This window comes from Microtus oregoni, unplaced genomic scaffold, assembly GCF_018167655.1.
Source record: "Microtus oregoni isolate MIOR12 unplaced genomic scaffold, Mior012 000044F_000, whole genome shotgun sequence".
NCBI lineage: Eukaryota > Metazoa > Chordata > Mammalia > Rodentia > Cricetidae > Microtus > Microtus oregoni.
Genome location: NW_024543211.1, coordinates 739,040 through 759,796, shown reverse-complemented (window position 1 = coordinate 759,796; position 20,757 = coordinate 739,040). Strand labels below are relative to the sequence as shown.

General features: G+C 40.4%; 1 protein-coding gene across 1 annotated transcript; it reads left to right on the top strand.

Moving 5' to 3' along the window:
* Nucleotides 1-8,081: 8,081 nt before the first annotated feature.
* On the top strand, nt 8,082-20,125 carry LOC121434600 (zinc finger protein 431-like). Its single transcript, XM_041633520.1, has 5 exons — nt 8,082-8,164; nt 17,216-17,342; nt 17,543-17,603; nt 18,624-18,921; nt 19,006-20,125. The coding sequence occupies exons 1-5, from the start codon at nt 8,147-8,149 to the stop codon at nt 19,981-19,983; spliced, it is 1,482 nt and encodes a 493-aa protein (XP_041489454.1). The 5' UTR covers nt 8,082-8,146; the 3' UTR covers nt 19,984-20,125.
* The last annotated feature ends 632 nt before the right edge of the window (nt 20,126-20,757 follow it).

Sequence of the window (20,757 nt, the reverse complement as noted above, 5' to 3'; positions counted from 1 at the left end):
AAGATCAAAAATACTGATGACAACTTATGCTGGAGAGGTTGTGGGGAAAAGGGAACATTTCTGCATTGCTGGTATGAATGCAAGCTGGTACAGCCCTTTAGATGTCAGTGTGGCAATTTCTCAGAAAATTAGGAAACTACCTTTCTAAGACCCAGTAACATCACTTTGGGGAATATATCCAAAGGATGCTCAATCGTGCCACAAGGACATGTGCTCAACTATGGTCACAGCAGCTTTGTTTGTCCTAGCAGAACCTGGAAACAACCTAAATGCTGCTCAGCTGAAGAATGGATAAGAAAAATGTGGTACATTTACACCATGGAGTGCTACACAGCAGAAAAAATAATGACATCTTGAATTTTGCAGGGAAATGGATAGAACTTGCAAACATTATTTTGCATGAGGTAACCCAGACCCAAAAAGACAATTATCACATGTACTCGCTCATAAGTGGTTTTAAAGCACAGAGCAAAGAAAGCCATCCTACAGACCACAAGTCCCAGATCTTAGACAAAAATGAGGATGCTAAGAGAGACTTACAGAGCTCTAACCTACATGGGAAGTATAAAGTATAAAAAGACAAGATCTCCTGAGTAAACTGGGTGCATGCGGACCTTGGGAGAAGGTTGAATAGGGGAGTGGAGGGAAGGGAGTGAAGCAAAGAAAATTGTAGAGCTCAATAAATATCAATAAAAAAAAGGTCAATCATATCTGCAGAGATAGTTGTCTAATTGCAAATTCAATGTTCCTTCACTCAAGATTACCTTCCTAATCTGGACACCCACACAATCTGGTCTGTGTTCATTCACATGACATTAATTTACACATGCTGGGCAATTACAAACCACTCCTGCTACCACAGTCAGGCCCTTTTACATAGTGGTGGCTCCAACAGCTGATTGCCTATGCTGTGCCCCCTGCAGTGCACACAATAATCTATTCTTCCTATTGTGATCTGAGGACAGAAGAAATGCTCCATATGCAAATCCTTTTCCTGCGACTGCATTAGGCAGTCAACTACACGCCTTGAATGCATTATTTTACTTCACTGGGTTTTTTTTATTTTGATACAAGGTATCTCTGTAGCTTTGGTGACTGTCCTGGAACTAGCTCTTATAGACCAGCCAGGCTTCAAACTCACAGAGATCTGCATGCATCTGCCTCCCAAGTGCTTGGATTAAAGGCATGCATCACCACTGCCCAGCAAATACATAATTTTAATACTGTGAATTGGTACAGTCATTTAAGAACTTTGAAGGAGTAATATAGAGGACACTCAAGGTTGCCCAGGAAAGCAACAAAGAGGGACCAAAGCCACCTGAGTCAACATAACAGAAGTTGTCTCAGAAGCAATATTTCTATCGGGACAGAAATGCAGCTCTTCGGGGTTGGAGAGATGGCTCAGTGGTTAAGAGCATTGCCTGCTCTTCCAAAGGTCCTGAGTTCAATTCCCGGCAACCACATGGTGGCTCACAACCATCTGTAATGAGGTCTGGTGCCCTCTTCTGGCCTGCAGACATACACACAGACAGAATATTGTATACATAATAAATAAATAAATATTTAAAAAAAAAAAGAAATGCAGCTCTTCTAGAATTAATATGCCTTCCCTCTGAGAAATCACATCACACACTTAGGAGATTAATAAAGAAAGTATCTTTAATGATGTTATGCCTTGATCTCTGTCCAATGCTCAAGGGACAGAAGTTAGATAGATTGTGCATTCAATATATACTGTTAGTCATAAGTATCCCATAGGATAATGGTCCAGATTATACTCTGAACAATTGAAATAGAAACAGGCAACTTGCCAGTCTAAATATATAGGCAAAAATATTCTCAGAATATTTTCTTAAGTATGCCCGTGACCTGTTACAGCAGGTCATTCTTCACTGCCATGGTTCTAAGGTGAAGATGACAAGAGAGGAGAAAGACTGGACTGGACAAGTAAAAGATAAAAAAGATAGGGTGGGGAGGTGTTGCAGAAGATACGTCCCAGCCAAGTAAGCTTCTTAAGAAAAATAGCATCTTAGCTGAGCAGTGGTGGGGCATGTCTTTAATTCCTGCCAGCAGATCTCTGTGAGTTCAAGGCCAGCCTAGTCTATAAAAGCTTGTTCCAGGATGGGCTCCAAAGCTACAGAGAAACTTGAAAAACCAAAAAAAAAAAAAAATGAAAAAAGAAAAATAGCAACTTGTCAGGTGGTGGTGGCCTATACTTTTAATCCCAACACAGGAAGAAGAACCCTGTGCCTCTCTGTGAGTTCAAAGCCAGCCTGGACTATTACTTCCTAGGGGGAAATGAAGGAATTACATGAAGTCAGCAGAAACTATGATACAATGAGACAAATTTAGGGAGAGGCTAGTCCAACAATTCTACACAAAGAGTATACAGGTTATTTCGAAATCTTTGGTACGTCCAGAATGGCCTTGGTACTGAGAACCATAGCTCCATATGGTGGGAAAGGTTGAGTTGTCAAGATCTGAAGCAACCCCTCCACAAAGGCCTGGGCACCAAACCATTATGGGCTCTCCAATACACAGTCCTGTGATGGAGGAAGATCATTGGCTAATAAAGGAACTGCCTTGGCCCATTTTATTGGTTGAAAGATAGGTGGGAGGAGTAGGCAGAACAGGACGCTGGGAGGAAGAGGAAGTGAGGTCAGTCTAGACAGCTCTCCTCTCGGGAGCAGATGCCTGAGAGACGCAATGCCCTGCTCCCGGGATGAAGCTCCGACCCAGGATGGACATAGGCTAGTATCTTCCTGGTAAGTGCAGCTTGGGGTGCCATACACAGATGATTAGAAATGGGCTAAATTAATATGTGAGAATTAGCCTAGAAGAGAATGGGCCAAGCAGTGTTTAAATGAATACAGTTTGTGTGTTGTTATTTCGGGCATAAGCTAGCTGAGCAGGCGGCTGGGGTGCTGGGAACGCAGCCCCGCCGCCCTTATTACTACAGTCCTGGTTTTAGAGAAAGAGCTCTGTTTTAGTATCAATACATCAGATCCTTAGGGAAACTCACAGGCTTATGTACCAGGCTGTTGCTAGGTCAGCAAGAATGTCCCTCCTCCCTGCCTGAGGTCCTAAAGGAAAGCCTTGATTGCTCAGGCTAGTCCTTCACACAACAGTGTTTTACATTTCAAATATATGTCACCGGTAATATTGGTCTTCTGACAGAACTATGCCTCTCTCAAAAAGAAAACTGGAACTTTATGGCATGCCAGGTCTTAAGGTTGGTTGTGACCTGTAATGTCTCCTTGAGCAGCTTGTTAACAGGTCTATTCTTTGATATTTGGGTGGGTCTAGTAATTTTTTTTTATTTTTCAAGACAGAGTTTCTCTGTATCTTTGGAGCCTGTCCTGGAACTCACTCTTGTAGATCAGGCTGCCCTTGAACTCATAGAAATCCACCGGCCTCTGCCTCAAGCGCATTGGAATTAAAGGTGTGCACCACCACCACCCAGCAGTGACTTTTTATTTTTAACTCAGTGATGGCTTCTTTGAAATGGTTTGGAGTCAAATATCTGGACAATCCCGATAAACAATGTATACCCAGGTATTCTAATCTCTACCAGCCCTCATTAGCATAGACTCACAGTTTGGGTGTTTTAGACGCATTTCTCCCTCTGATAAATTCTACTGTGTGAGAGTTAAATAATTTTTAAGCATTGGTAAATCTATTGTATCACCAATTCTACTCTTCTCTTATGACACAGTAGTGGAGAGCTACACGACATGTAAGATGCCTTTGATAACATCCACAAATTTAAATATAAATTCAAATTATAGTTAAAGCTTAAATGCAAAGTGCTCGATATCGAGAAGATACTGGAGAAACGAGGCTTCTCTGAGTTTGGCAACTTGTTTCCATGAATGCAGGAAACGTGTTGAAGTTGACTAGGAAGGTGTTTTTACACGCAGCTTTCCACTCCCAAGACTCAAATGAGATGAAGCCACAGAGCAAAGTTATTCAGAGGCCTGCCCCTAGGTCCAGGAGTTAGCAGGGCCCATGAGGGACTTCACAATACAGGCAATATGGCGGCAGGTTCCCACCCAGGCCCATGGAGTTCACACCATAGTGTTTTCCGCACCTCACCCTCTGCTCCTCCCCATCAGGAGACAGCATTCCCTCACTCACCATGTTGTGCTTCTCCATTTTGCCAAAGTTCTCAGCTCATCATCTCCCTGCAACAGCAACTGCACCCGAGAACAGGAATCCACTGGCTCCAGCTCCTCTTCAAAGCCAAGACTGAAGGCGGCTGCCAGGAAGAGACCTGCACTGCTTCTGACTGGCAGGTCATCTGGAGTGCTGATTGGCTAGTGAGTCCTGAGTGGCTAGAGCCCCGCCCATATAGGGTACAGTGTGCTTAAAGAGACAGAATACTAGCTCCTGTCCATTCCATTCACCCCAAGAGAGAACTTTCCAGATCTGAGAATACATGCATTTTAATAGCACTGGCACCTGGCTACTAAAGCAATCAATGTCATCTTCTTGCACTCCTAGCAACTTTCCCTTTTTCTTCCAGCACACTGTGTGACTTATACGGTGCACTGTGCTAGGTGGGTGGAGCAATTTCCTGTCTCACAGATGTAAGGATGCCTAGAATACTAACAACTAAAGAGAGTTTTAAAGTTACAAAATGAAATATTTGTTCTGTGGTCAGGACCTCTCCCACAGCATATTTAGGTGGGATCCTAGAGGCGAAACACATGGCTCCCAGTTTGCATGGGCTCCCCCGTCCTGATTCCCTGATTCCCAACATGGGATCAACCACTAGAGGGTGCTGTACTTAATAAAATGATGGATATTTTGATTTGTTTTCATTTCACCTAATTGAACTTCTATGTGCTAGCAGAGCTGCGCAATCTTAGGATTTTTTCTTACCAAGAAGGAAGCACAAAACACACAAGAAACACTCTTAGGAGATTATTAGAGGGGGCATGTAGAGGCCTGGGAAGTTAGTGTTCAGAGACAGGGAGGACGATGGCTCATCTAGATTTTAAAAGCTGCCTGGTGTATGCACACAGGGGTTGACATGGCTCCATCATATGCAGATGATGGGGCTCAAGGAAGCGGGCAAGGGTTTAGCTGAGTCATACGTGGATCATGCAGGAGGGAACCTTTAACATCCCCAGGTGACTGAGGGCTTGTGTGCCCCTGCATGACCCCTAGAACCTAGAAGTACCAACCATATGTGGCTTAATCCATTGCAGTCACCACCTTACCAAGTGATTTGAAATGCCCATCATGAGCTGAATATTACTGGATCTATCAAGTTATAAAGTAGGACATTTACAGCTACAACCTGTTATCAAATGGGAGTGGTATATTAGAGATCAGGACCACGTAGGTCCTGAAGACACAAGGAAGATACATGAAGAAATGGCCAACTTCCAATGGTTTCTACTCCTGTTACAATGCCTTCTGCTGTCAAGCATACACCTATAGTCTATTCCCTATGATTGGTTGAATGAGGAAGAGATGACTAGGTAGTGGGATTTTCTGAGTTTGAGACGAGTCTGGCATACAGAATCAGTTCCACAATTACACAGAAAAATCCAGTCTTGAAATCACCAAAAAAAAAAAAAAAACTGAATCAAACAATAACTATGACCCAACTTCAATCAGCATCTTACATTCTAGCAGCAGCAGTCACATATAAAGTATTTTGAAGAAGAAAAGTCTCTTTTTGCCTCTGTGCTTTGGCTCTGGCTACCAAGCTCATTCCTGTACTAGCATTAGTGCCTATGTCATTGTAATTTTGGTGAATACTTAAAATGAGCTGAGAAGTCAAGGTTTGTGGGCTGAACAACTACTGGATTCTTCACTTGATCTTAGAGAAAAGGCTGAGAAGCAATCTATTGGATTCTTCAATTGCCATTGGTAAGCAGCTGTTCTTAAGTTACCTGGACCACAGCTTGTAAGACATTCTAATAAGCTCACTTTTTACATCCATGGTGAGAATCATTCTACCTGTTCTGTTCATGTAGAGAATCTTGAATACTGCAGCTGTATATTTTATTCACCTAACTATAGAGGAAGATATGCCGGCTGACAATAGTGCTCATGAAGTCATTCTTTCTAGCTCCATTATTCTCTACATATTCAAATTTCCATGAACACTACCCTTTTTATAATTATTCATTCGCCTGGAGTTTGCTTCGAATTTAAGGAATAAAACCCATAAACAATGGAGTCATCATCCAGCTTTCCGATGGGGGAAAGACCAATCATCTTGAGACCTGGTTCCTGCTTTTCTCCTTCCTGTTGTGTAAAATCCCTGTGAAAACCATATAAAAAGTACCTTCAGGCCGGGCGTTGGTGGCGCACGCCTTTAATCCCAGCACTCGGGAGGCAGAGGCAGGCGGATCTCTGTGAGTTCGAGACCAGCCTGGTCTACAGAGCTAGTTCCAGGACAGGCTCCAAAGCCACAGAAAAACCCTGTCTCGACAAAAAAAAAAAAAAAAAAAAAAAAAAGTACCTTCAGTTCATCTGACCTCAGAGTGAAGCCACAGAACAAATATTTCATTTTGTAACTTTATTTTTTATTTATTTATTTATTTTCGAGACTTGGTTTCTCTGTGGTTTTGGAGCCTGTCCTGGAAATGGCTCTTGTAGACCAGCCTGGTCTCAAACTCCCAGAGATTCTCCTGCCGAGTGCTGGGATTAAAGGCGTGCACCACCACTGCCCAGCTCATTTTGTAACTTAAAAACTCTCTTCTTGAGGGGCGGGGTGGAGCCGCGGCAGGAATGCGAGGGGCGGGACCTGCTGGGAGCGCGGCGGCGGCGGCAGCGTGCGCGGGCACGAGCGACGGGCCTGCTTCGTGCTCAGGAGCAGCGGGCGCGCGCTGCGGCGGGTGTGCGGGACGCGGTCTGTTGTGCTCCCGGTTCTGCTCGGTCCCTCCTCGGTGGCTGGCGGAGGCCCCGAGCGCTGCGCTGCGGGGCGCGTCCCTTCCTTCCCTGCTCGTCCTGCCAGGCTCCTCTCGCACTGAGCGGTCTCTCGGACGCCACACCGGCCCGGATATGGGTCGTGGACAGCAGAAGATTCAGTCTCAGCAGAAAAATGCCAAAAAGCAGACTGGACAAAAGAAGAAACAAGGACATAACCAAAAGGTTGCTGCGAAAACTGCCTTAATATACACCTGCACAGTCTGTAGGACACAAATGCCAGACCTGACTCTTCTACTGTCTCAGACCTAGGTAACAATCCTGCAGCTGCTTTTTTTTTTTCTTTCTTTCTTTTTTTTTGTTTTATTTTTCGAGACAGGGTTTCTCTGTAGCTTTTTTTTTTTTGGGGGGGGGGGTTCCTGTCCCGGAACTAGCTCTTGTAGACCAGGCTGGCCTCGAACTCCCAGAGATCCGCCTGTCTCTGACTTCCGAGCGTGCGCCAGCACCGCCAGGCTGCAGCTGCTTTTTGTAAACAAACTGTTGATCAGCAAAAATAAAGGGGCTACAGAAACACTCATTTTTATGCTGTTCCCTTTGGGCTTCATGCAAAGACAATTCTGTGTAAGTGTATAGTCAACTCTGATTTGGAAATCTGAAAAATCAGTCCATTCTTATAAAGTTTTTTTTACAATTGTAATTATATTGATGTTCATATTGTGTAAAATAACTCATTCAATAAAGTAGTGCTTTGATTTCACAACATCACAAGAAAAAAGAAACTCTCTTTAGTTGTTAGTGTTTTGGGCATCCTTACCCCTGCGGGACAGGAAATTGCTCAATCCACCTAGTACAGTGCTCCATACAAGCTAGTGAGTCACCATTGCATCCAACAGGAAAAAAAGAAAGTTCCTCTGGAGAGCTAGAAGATGACATTGATCACTTTAGTAGCCAGGGGCCAGTGCTATTAAATGCATGTATTCTCAAATCTGGAGAAGTTCTCTGTTGGGGTGAATGGAATGGACAGGAGCCAGTATTCTGTCTCTTTTAGCACACTGTACCCCTATGGGTGGTGCTTTTGCCACTCAGGACTCACTAGCCAATCATGCACTCCAGGTGACCTGTCAGTCAGAAGCAGTGCAGGTCTCTTCCGGGCAGCCGCCTTCAGTCTTGGCTTTGAAGAGGAGCTGGTGCCAGTAGATTCCTGTTCTCGGGTGCAGTTGCTGTTGCAGGGAGATGATGAGCTGAGAACTTTGGCAAAATGGAGAAGCACAACATGGTGAGTGAGGGAACGCGGTCTTCTGATGGGGAGGAGCAGAGGGCGAGGTGCGGAAAACACTATGGTGTGTCCTTCCGTCATCTGCATGGAAACCTGCCGCCATAGTCCCTGTACTGTGAAGTCCCTCATGGTCCCTGCTAAACTCATGAGTCTAGGGGCAGGCCTGTGTATAATTTTGCTCTGACTCAATCTGCTTAAAGTATTGGGAGCAGGAAGCTGTGTTTAAAAACACTTTTGTAGTCAACTTCAGCAGGGTCGATGCATTCACGGAAACAAGTTGCCAAGCTCAGAGAGGCCTAGTTTCTTCAACATAGTTTCAATATTGAGCACTTTGCATTTAACCTTTAAATGTAATCTCCATTTATATTTAAATCTGTGGAGGTTATCAAATACATCTCACATGTTGGGTAGGTCTCCACTACTATACGATAATGTAGAATAGTAGAATTGGAAATACAAAGGATTTACCAATGCGTTTGAAATAATTAAGTCTCACAAAGTAGAATTTAGCAGAGGGAGGACTGTGTCTAAAACACCCAAAAGCTAAGTATATGCTAATGAGGGCTGGTAGAGATTAGAATGCCCAGGTATACATTGTTCATCAGGATTGTCCAGATATTTGACTCCAAACCATTTCAAAGAAGCCAGCACTGATATTTTTTTTAAAAAATTGCCGGTGGGCAACGATGGTGCACATCTTTAATCCCTGTAATCCTGAGGACGAGGCAGGTGGATCTCTGTGAGTCTACAAGAGCAAGTTCTAGGACAGGCTCCAAAGCTACAGAGAAATCCTGTCTCGAAAAGTCAAAAGTAAATAAATAAACATCACTAGGCTCATCCAAATATCAAAAAACAGACCTCTTATGAAGCTGCTCAAAGAGGCATTACAGAGTCACAGCCAACCATAAGGCCTGGTCTGATTTCAAGTTCCTGTTTTCCTTTTGAGAAAAGCATAGTTCTACCAGAAGGGCTATATGACACCAGGTGACCTATATTTGAAATGTAAATCACTGTTGTGTGAAGGACTGGCCTGAACAATCAAGGCTTTCATTTAGAACCTCAGGCAGGTAAGAGGGACATTCTTGGGAGACCTAGTAACAGCCTGGGACATAAGCCTTGTGAGTTTCCCTAAGAACCTGATGTATTGATAATAAAACAGAGCTCCTTCTCTAAAACCAGGAATATGCATTGGAGCTGGTAATGGTCTGGTGCCCAGGCCTTTGTGGAGGGGTTGCTTCAGATCTTGACAACCCAACCCTTCCCACTAGATGGAGCTCTGCGCTTAGCCAAGATTTCAAAATACCTTGTATACCCATTGTGTAGAATTGTTGGACTAGCTTCTTCCTAAATTTGTCTCATTGCATGATAGTTTCTGCTGACTTCATATAATTCTTTCATTTCTCCTCAGGAATTAGTATACAAAATGCTAGACATCATCTTCTCTCTCTCTCCCTCTATTCTTTTTCTTGATACAGTGTTTCTCTGGCCTTGAACTCACAGAGAAACATAGGGCTCTTCTCCCTGTGTCTTGGGATTAAAGGCATATGCTACCACCACCTGGCTATTTTTCATAAGAAGCTTATTAGCATGGGACATATCTTCTGCAACACCCCCCCGTCTTTTTTTATTTTTTACTTGTCCAGTATTTCTCATCCCCTGTGACCTTCACCTTACAACCCTGTCAGTGAAGAATGACCTGCTGTAACAGGTCACTGGCGTACTTAAGAAAATATTCTGGGAATATTTCTTGTCTAAATATCTAGACCAGCATGTTGCCTGTTGCTACCTCAATTGTTCAAAGTATAATCTGGACACAGTGGTGGCGCATGCCATTAATCCCAGCACTCGGGAGGCAGAGGCAGGCGGATCTCTGTGAGTTCAAGAACAGTCTGGTCTACAAGACCTGGTTCCACGACAGGCTCCAAAAACCACAGAGAAACCCTGTCACGAAAAACCAAAAAAAAAAAAAAGGGCTGGAGAGATGGCCCAGTGGTTGAGAGCACTTGCTGCTCTTCCAGAGGTTCTGAGTTCGATTCCCAGCAACCATATGGTGGCTCACAACCATCTGTAATGAGATCTGGTACCCTCTGGCTTGTGGACATACATGGAGGTAGATTGTTGTATACATAATAAATAAATCCTTAAAAAAAACAAAGTATAATCTGGACGAAGTGCCTAAGAGATACTTAAAAGATAACAGCATATATTGAATGCAAAATCTGTCTAACCTGGTTCCACTTGAGCATTGGACAGAGATTGATGCATACTGTTATTAAAGAGATTTTTTTTCATTAATCTCCTAAGTGTGTGATGTGATATCTCAGTGAAAAGGCATATTAATTCTAGAAGAGTTTCATTTCCATCCTGATAGAAATATTGTTTCTGAGACAAGTTGTGTTATGTTGACTCAGGTGGCCTTGGTCCCTGTCTGCTGCCTTACACAGCAGTGACCTTGAGTGTCCTCTATATTACACCTTCAAAATACTTAAATGACTAAACCAACACATAATTTTAAAATTATGTATTTGCTGGGCAGTGGTGGTGCATGCCTTTAATCCCAGCACTCAGGAGGCAGAGGCAGGCAGGTCTCTGTAAATTCAAGGATAGCCTGGTCTACAAGAACTAGTTCCAGGACAGACACCAAGACTACAGAAAAACCCTGTCTCAAAAAACAAAAACAAAATGAATAAAATTATGCATTTGAGTCATGTAGTTACAGTCAAATGCATTTGCAGGGAAAGGATTTGCATATGCAGTATTATTTCTGTCTTCAGACCACAGTAGAAAGAATAGATTATTGTGTGCACTTCAGGGGGCACAGCATAGGCAATCAGCTGTTGGAGCCACCACTATGAAAAAGGGCCTGATTGTGGTAGCAGGAGTGATTTGTAATTTGCTAGCATATTTAAATTAATGTCATGTGAATGAACACAGACTAGATTGTGTGCTATACATATTGGGAAGGTTGTCTTGAGTCAAGAAATATTGAATTAGCAAATAGGCAACTATCCTCTGCAGATATGATTGATCTTGCTTGACACAGTTATTTCGGCTCAGTGATTTGAAAAACAGGCCATTGACTAACTCTATGTGTCAAGTTACAGATCTCAGCAGCCAACATATGTATATGGGCACCATCAATCTACCTCTTATTAATGACATCCCCTCCCCTAGGGAAGGGCCTTCTCTTTTTTCAAAGTTATTATAGAAAATTTTATTTAATCTTAAAAGTACATTATTATCATCACTTCAAAAATCACTTTTTGGTATCAGTTTCAAATACTTTCTTTAAGTGTATTGCTGCTCTTTTCTCTATTTGTTTCTGTTCTCTAATGTTTCTAAGTCATTAGTAGTTTTATTTCATTTCTTTCAAGTTATGTTCATTTCTTTGTAGAGCACTGTCTCCTGTAGCTTAGGCTTGCTTCATGTTGTGTAATTGAGAATTATTTTCAACACCTAATCCTGCCTCTGCAGCCCAATGCTGGGAAGACAGTCCTGTAACTCCTTCCAGGTTTGGCCTTGACTTATCAATGAGAAAGAAAAATAGCAGTTAATAAGTGTCTGCTAATCTTTCTGGCTTTTATTTGGGAACTTAGAAATGAAGAGGGATTGGTATAGGCTTGCAGTCTTCTGTTCCTATTTAAAGTGTTCAGTGTGGAGCCTGAACCTAAAAGATGCAAAGATGGCAACATGTGGAATGCAGAATCTCTTCTAGCCTGGCTTCTCTTCGAGCTGCATCTAGAGATGGGTGTACCATATAATCATAGAGACTTATTTATTGATCTCTCAAATGTGTAGAGTGAATTCTCTCTGGGGAAGTCCTATCAGTTCTAAACAACCGTAGTTTCAGGCTTTCAGAAATTCCTTTCCGAGACTAGCTATCTTACCCTGACATAAGTGGCTTTGGTCCCAGACTTTTCCTCTCCAGGGCAATGACCTTGTTGTCCTGTATGACACCTTCAAAATCTTAAATTAAATGATTGTACCACCTCAGTTTCAAAGTTACACATTTGAGTCAGGAAACTGAATATCCACTGCAGGAAAAATATTTGCATGTGGAGAGTGGTCTCTCTCTTGAGATCAGAATAGAAACAACTATCTCTATTTTTTCTCTTCTCCAATGTTTCTAGGTCATTAATAGTTTCATTCCATTTTTTAAGTGATGTTGATTGTTGATTTCTTTGTAGAGCAATGTCTTCTGTGGCTTAAGCTTGCCTCATGCTAAGTAATTGAGAATTGCTTGAACACCTAATCCCACCTCTGTTGTCTACCATAAGTCAGAAGCCAAATTTGGGCGATAACACATGTTATACTTGTACTGGAAACAAGAAAGATGCACAATCTATAAGTGATAGAATCTTCTTCTGAAGTTCGCTTCAGCACTGTTGCACCAATCTGTTTTGCAGAGTTGGAAACTCAGTTAAGATTCTGTGAGAGTTTACTGAATGAATTTGTAAAAATGGAGCCACAGTTGTATGATGCGATGATAGGATGTTGAGATACCAAGCTATGAGACATATGCCATAAAGAGCTTCATACAGGGAGTGGAAGCAGCAAAAGAGAGACATATACAGGAATAGAACTATGTAAGCCCTTTGAGAATGAAGTCCTAACAGCCTGAGACAGACCTACATGATTCATTGTTTGCCCTGATAAGTTTTAGTCTTACCTTGGTCAAATACCCTAACTGTACTCATATTCCTTTTTTTAAAAATTTATTCTTCTCTCATACTATACAATGAGTCAATACACCCAATTTTTCATCTTATTTTTCCTTTTAGTAGTTAGTAATTCTTCATTCAGTTTCAGTTTTCTTATGTGTACTGTGTACATTAATCTGCTTCCTTGCCTCTCTCTGTTAATAGACATTTCTCTTGTAAGGTGATATCTTATTCAAAGGGTACAGAAGTATAGAATCCTGAACATAATTAGCTGTTAGTCTAGGACCAGGAAAATGGAAATAAATGTTAGGAATAATGGCAGAAATTGAGTATTGTGGTCATAGGATTTCAGTTGGAAATAAACTCCAGAAAAAAAATTAATCCTGAGGTCGTTTGTGTGATATTTTGGCTCAAATCTTTCTTCCTCTGCCTGTGCTCTATAAATTGAGTAAGACAGAATTAAAAAATAATGAGCTAATTTCTTAAATGGAACATTGAATATGTTCAAAGGTTATCACTGATGGCTTATTCAGGTGCACAGTGGAAAAAACAAGTGAGCAAAAATTAATAAAAATGAGAAGGTAGTTTCAGACAGCAGTCATGTGTTGAGATAGGCAGGGATTTTCAAGGTGTTTATCACCATTATAGAGAAGGCCCATGCTATGGAATGGAAGCTTATCAAGGTGCCACAAGCATAAGACTCTGGCCACAGAAAACTTCAATTTAGGGAAGGTGTGAGCAAAGTGATTCATAGTCTCAGGAAGCTACTTCTTTTTTTTTTTTGTTTGTTTTTGTTTTTGGAGACAGGGTTTCTCTGTGGTTATGGAGCCTGTCCTGGAACTAGCTCTTGTAAACCAGGCTGGTATCAAACTCACAGAGATCCACCTGCCTCTGCCTCCCGAGTGCTGGGATTAAAGGCATGCGCCACCACCACCTGGCAGGAAGCTACTTGTTTCAAAACTTTCTGCACCTGTGGTCCAAGCTTGTTAGTGTCCTTCACAAATAAGAAATCACACTTTTCAGCATCACCCCTATGTGTTGCTCTTGGAAACAAGAAAGAATCAAAATTTAAGATCATGAATTTTTAGTTTATGGTTACAGTTTATCATTGTTGCAGGCATCTATGTTATGCAGAGTTAGAAGCCCAGAGAGGAGACAGTGAGAGTTCATTGCATGGAGCTCTGAGGATTGAAGCCTGGCATTGTTGGTTGTTTTCTTTTACTTCTTTCTCTATTGAGAATCTGCTACCCATTTATCAAATAAATCTCACACATGGAGGCTTATGTTTTCTTTCCTTTTTTTTTTTTTTTTTTTTTTTGGTTTTTCGAGACAGGGTTTCTCTGTTGTTTTGGAGCCTGTCCTGAAACTAGCTCTTGTAGACCAGGCTGGTCTTGAACTCACAGAGATCCTCCTGCCTCTGCCTCCCGAGTGCTGGGATTAAAGGCGTGCGCCACCACCGCCCGGCTGGCTTATGTTTTCTTATAAATGTCTGACCTTGCTTTGCTTTGGCTTCTTTCAAGGATGGTTATTTTAAACTTAATTTTTTCTTTCTATCTTTTCACTCTGGCCTTCATCTTTCTCTATTCTGTATTCCCTTCTTTATTTCTGACTCCATCATTTGCTGTGTAGCTAGGTGAATGTCTCCTGTTGTTCTCTCCTTTTCTTGCCTTGTCTTCACTTTTTCATCCCAGAGTTCTCCTTTCTTTTATTCTCTTTGGCTGCCAGCCCTCTCTATGCTTTCTTGTCGTTCTCTTGGTCCTTCAGTTCTTTTCCATATAAACCAGGTATTTTAGATAGGCAAAGTATCACAACTTCACAGAGCTAAACCAATGCAGCATAAAAAATGGCAGCACTTCTTTGCATCATTAAATCAAAAGTTCTACAGCATAAACAAGTAAACACAATTAGAGATGTTATTTCACAACACACTGGATTTTCATTTTGAGCCCAAAGATGTTAAGATACCTAAGTTATGACACAACTTCCATGGAGACCTAGCTGCTTATAGTGAGTGGAAGTTACCAAAGAGAGAAATGCATGAGAAGTCGCAAGGACAGGGCCGTTTAAGCTATTTGCTACTGAAGCCATGCATCTGACAAGGGAGCTACAGGATTTGATGTTTGTCCTGCTCTACTTCAGTCTTGGCATGGTCCAGTCTTCCCTCACTGTGTCTCCATCTTTCTCTCCTGGAATGTTAATGGGATTTTGTGCCATTCTATATTGGCAATCTGTAACTAGTTTTCATGTTTTACAAGATGTTACTGTCAAGAGACAGAAGCTTCTCAGCTTCAGGATGTGCCATTTATTATCTGTGCTACTGTGGTTTTACGAAGGAAGTGGTCTACTGTGCCCATGTATTACAGGCTTCTTCCCACTTTCTCTTCTATCAGGTTCAGTGTGTTCGGATTGATATTGAGATCTTTAATCCATTGGGACTTGAGTTTTGTTAATGGTGACGAACATGGATCTATTTTTATTCTTTTACAGGTTGTCATCCAGTTATGCCAACCCCATTTGTTAAAGATACTTTCTTTCTTCCGTTGTATAATTTTAGCTTTTTGTCAAAAATCAGGTGTTCTTAGGTTTGTGGGTTAATAGCTGTGTCTTCAATTCAATTCCATTGGTCAACGTCTTTTTTTTTTTTTTTTTTGGTTTTTCGAGACAGGGTTTTTCTGTGGTTTTGGAGCCTGTCCTTGAACTAGCTCTTGTAGACCAGGCTGGTCTCGAACTCAGAGATCCACCTGCCTCTGCCTCCCAAGTGCTGGGATTAAAGGCATGCGCCACCACTGCCCGGCAACGTCTCTGTTTTTATGCCAATACCAAGCTTATTTTTTTTTTTTTTGCTTTTGTTTTTTTTTTTTTTTTCAAAATAGGGTTTCTCTGTAGCTTTGGGGCCTGTCCTGGAACTAACTCTTGTGGACTAGGCTCATCTTGAACTCACAGAGATCCACCTGCCCTGCCTCCTGAGTGCTGGGATTAAAGGCATATGCCATCAGCATCCAGCCAATACCAAGTTTTTTTTCATTGCTGTAGAGTTTGATATTAGGAGGGTCATGCCTCTGGAAGTTCCTTTATTGTATAGGATTGTATTGGCTATCCTGGGTTTTTTGTTTTTTCCATATAATGTTGATTATTGTTCTCTCAAGATCTGTGAAGAATTTTGTTGGGATTTTGATAGGGATTGCACTGAATCTATAGATTGCCTTTGGTAGAAATGCCATTTTACTATGTTGATCCTACCAATCCAAGAGCATGGCAGATCCTTCCATTTTCTGGTCTCCTCTTCAATTTCTTTTTTGGAAGACTTAAAGTTTTTGTCAAAGAGATCTTTCACTTCCTTGGTTAGAGTTACCCCAAGATATTTTATGCTATTTGTGGCTATCATTAAAGGTGATATTTCTCTGATTTCCCTCTCCACTTCTTTATCTTTTGTGTATAGGAGGGCTACTGATTTCTTTGAGTTGATCTTGTATCCTGCCACATAACTTAAGGTATTTATTAGCTGTAGACACTCTCTGGTAGAGTTTTGGGGATCACTAATGTACACTATCATATCATCTGCAAATAACGAAAATTTAACTTCTTCCTTTCCAATTTGAATCCCCTTGATCTCCTTATGTTGTCTTATTGCTATTGCTAGAACTTCAAGCACCACATTGAAGAGATATGGTGAGAGTGGACAGCCTTGTCTTGATCCTGATTTTAGTGGAATGGCTTTGAGTTTCTCTCCATTTAATTTGATGTTAGCTGTCAGCTTGCTGTATATTGCTTATATTATATCCAGATATGATCATTGTATCCCTATTCTCTCCAAGACCTTTATCCTCAGTATGGAAGCAGGGCCTCTTGCTGGGCTCCAAGGACCTCACAGAGAAAAAGGCCGTGCATCATTCTTTGTAGGAACTTCAGTAAACATCTCTGAATTCTTTCATTTGTTCTTTCATTGATTTTATTCAATGGATACAGTGTCTTAATGTATACTTCCACCTGTCCTGGACATGATTCCATAGACTTGGCTGACATTCAAACCAGGAAAATATATCCACCTGTGCTTCAGAAATTCTGAGTTTAAAGGCCTGAGTCAATACACCCAGTTTGTCTACTGTATTTTTTTTGTGATTAGTATTTCTTCATACAATTTTCTCATGTGCACTATGTCCTGTTGATCTGTTTCCTTTGTCTCTCTATTAATAGTTCTTTTGTGAGGTGATATCCCATTCAAAGGGTACAGAAATGACAGAGGTGAATCTCCTATTCAATTTCCTTCTAAAGTGATTGTCTGTGTCTTGGAATAATACCAGAATTTTATGACTATACAGTCAAAGAAGTATACATTTACGATGTTGTCACCATCATGCTTTCTATTATACATGTGACTGAAATATTTTAGAGGGCAGTGACCTATGATGATGTGCATATCAACTTTACTCGGGAAGAGTGGAATTTGCTGGATCCTTCCCAGAAGAATCTCTACAAAGATGTGATGCTGGAGACCTACAGGAACCTCACTACTATAGGTAAAAATGAATTTTCTTCATGTTTCAAAATAAGGGGATAATTTTTTCTTGTTTAATGATGTTCTTCTGTAATTTGATTTAGAAAGAATAAGAATGAGTTGAATAAAGCAGTCATAGTTCTAAGGCTCCCTTGAGATAACAGTTTAAATATTGCATAATTTTCAATAACTTAACATATATTTTCTGGTATTATATTTTAGAATGCATTTGGGAAGACCATAATAGTGAAGAACATTGTCAATTTTCTAGAAGACATGAAAGGTAATTTTCATGGGCAAGCTGATAACAGATGATACTTTTTAAGGCATAGCACCATGAGAGCTTTGTTGTAGATCTGCAAATAAATTTCTTTTTGCTACTCATAATATAAAAGTACACACATTGAAGCAATGATAAGTATATCTGCAAAATTATTTACTAAACCAATAGCCCATAGTAAATCTTGTATTCCTTGTACACTTCTTGTGACTGTGCTAAGTTTAGTGAGAGAAGCAGTTAGAGTTGAATCATTGGCAGTTGTTCTGCAGAAACCTTTATCTATACCATAAGTCTGTGAGGAACAGCAAGTTCCCTTAGAACTCAACGTGAAAATATTTTAATTGAAATTCTTCTTTACTATGTATACCATAGGTTACTCTTGATACAAGAATATGAGCATAGGGATATAGAGAGATGTAGCATCCCACTCTCTAAGAATAATTAGATAACCAATAGTCCCCATGTTGAGTATACTTGTTGAATTGGATTAAATTATACAATTAATTGGTTTTCCACCATCACTGTTAATATATGAACAAACTCTCACTGCAAGAAGCCCTATGAGTTCTAGAACTGTGCAAATACTGTTGGGTGTCCTAGTTCACATAACATATGTAATATGGTTCATGGTATAGGAGAATTCATGAATGTTAAAGCTGAGTTTATCCAGTTCTCTTCGCCTTTGTGTAAATTATCATAGAAAAAAAGATTCTGTGACTATAAAAAGGTAAGCCATAAAAGAAAGGGATTTGCCATTGGAGGTATCTTTCAAGTTGCAAAGAGCAAAACATGAGTTTAGACAGACTTACAAAAACATAGTATCTGATTCCTCTTTAGAATTGGAACATATTATAAAATTCATAGAAATGTGTAGGCACAACAGTGTATTCAATGTAGTAAAGCTTTTACATGTGCCAATTATTCTTACAGGAGTGAGAGAATTCAAACTGGAGAGAAACCTTCAGTAAATTTTCAATGTGATAAATCCTTGACATATGACAAGCACCTTAAATGGAATGAAAGAACACATACTAGAGAGAAACCCTATGAATGTAATCAGTGTGGTAAGGCCTATGCTTACCGCAGTACTCTTCAAAGCCATGAAAGAACACATACTGGAGAGAAACCCTATGAATGTAATCAATGTGGTAAGGCCTTTGCACGGCATAATGCTCTTCAATACCATGGAAGAACACATACTGGAGAAAAACCCTATGAATGTAACCAGTGTGGTAAAGCCTTTGCAGCTCAAAGTACTCTTCAAGTACATAAAAGAATACATACTGGAGAGAAACCCTATGAATGTAATGAATGTGGTAAGGCCTTTGCAGCTCACGGTACTCTTCAAAACCATAAAACGACACATACAGGAGAGAAACTATTTGAATGTAATCAGTGTGGCAAGGCCTTTGCAGTTCACAGTAATCTTCAAAACCATAAAAGAACACATACTAGAGAAAAACCCTATGAATGTAATGAGTGTGGGAAAGCCTTTGCATCTCACAATAATCTTCAGAACCATAAAAGAACACATACTGGAGAGAAACCCTATGAATGTAATCAGTGTGGTAAGGCCTTTGCACGACACAGTAATCTTCAAAACCATAAAAGAACACATAGTGGAGAGAAACCCTATGAATGTAATGAGTGTGGTAAGGCCTTTGCACAATACAGTAATCTTCAAAAGCATAAAAGAACACATACTGGAGAGAAACCCTATGAATGTAAAGAGTGTGGGAAGGCCTTTGCATTTCACAGTAATCTGAAATGCCATAAAAGAATACATACTGGAGAGAAACCCTATGAATGCAATGAGTGTGGAAAGGCCTTTGCAACTCACGGTACTCTTCAAAACCATAAAAGAACACATACAGGAGAGAAACTGTATGAATGTAATCAGTGTGGCAATGCCTTTGCTGTTCACAGTAATCTTCAAAGCCATAAAAGAACACATACTGGAGAAAAACCCTATGAATGTAAAGAGTGTGGGAAGGCCTTTGCATCTCACAATAATCTTCAGAACCATAAAAGAACACATACTGGAGAGAAACCCTATAAATGTAATGAGTGTGGTAAGGCCTTTGCAGCTTATCGTACTCTTCAAGTACATAAAAGAATACATACTGGAGAGAAACCCTATGAATGTAATGAATGTGGTAAGGCTTTTTCACAGTACATTGTTCTTCAATGCCATAAAAGAACACACACTGGAGAGAAACCATACGTATGTAATCAGTGTGGCAAGGCCTTTGCATCTCACAGTAATCTTCAAAACCATAAAAGAACACATACTGGAGAGAAACCCTATGAATGTAATCAGTGTGGGAAGGCATTTGCAGCTCGCAGTACTCTTAAAAGGCATAAAATATCTCACTCTAGATAGAAACTCTATGAACTTAATCAGTGTGGTAAGAGCGTTGCACAGCACAGTCATCTTCAAAGGCATAAAAGAACACACAAAAGAGAGAAACCCGATGGATGTATTTCATGTGGTAAAGCACAGTAATCTTCAAAGGCTTAAAAGAACAAGAAACTGAATGAAATCAGCATGATAAAGCCTTTTCATGTCTTATTCATCTTCAAATGCATATATGTACACCTACAGGATAGAAACCGTAAATGGAATCTATGTGGTTAATCCTTTGTCACAATAATCTCCAAATACATTAAACAATCCATCCTGGAAAGAAACTATGAATTTAATGAGTATACTCTTCAAAAAGATTTTTTAAAAATCATACTGCAGTGAAACTCTCTGAATATATCCATTATGGTAATGTTTTGTACTTTATACAGGAGTAAATCTTTTTGTGTATACATCTGATAAAGCTTGTGCAAATTACAATATCCTTTGGTTACCTAAAGAAGAACCTAAGGGCTTATTCTAAATTATGTTTTAAGATCCTTACAGTCAGCTAACTAACAACATTCGTTCTGTAGAAAAAAATTTAATCATGTCAATGATCTGTTCAATATGATACCTCTTTATTTTGTTTGCAACAGCAAACTAATGAACAAAAGCTAATTCTTGAATTTATGAAATCATATGGGTAGGAGAAAAGGCTAGTCAAAGAAACACATCCTGATCCTGAAATGAAATCTAAAGTAAAACACTTTATCTCTAAATCTAGAACTGGTTATCGAAACAATATCACCC

What these genes read in the sequence shown, in the direction of transcription:
- LOC121434600 (XM_041633520.1), top strand. An exon ending in CAGGAACCTCACTACTATAG is followed by an intron (nt 17,343 to 17,542) that starts GTAAAAATGAAT and finishes ATTATATTTTAG; the next exon opens with AATGCATTTGGGAAGACCAT. An exon ending in TTTTCTAGAAGACATGAAAG is followed by an intron (nt 17,604 to 18,623) that starts GTAATTTTCATG and finishes ATGGAATGAAAG; the next exon opens with AACACATACTAGAGAGAAAC.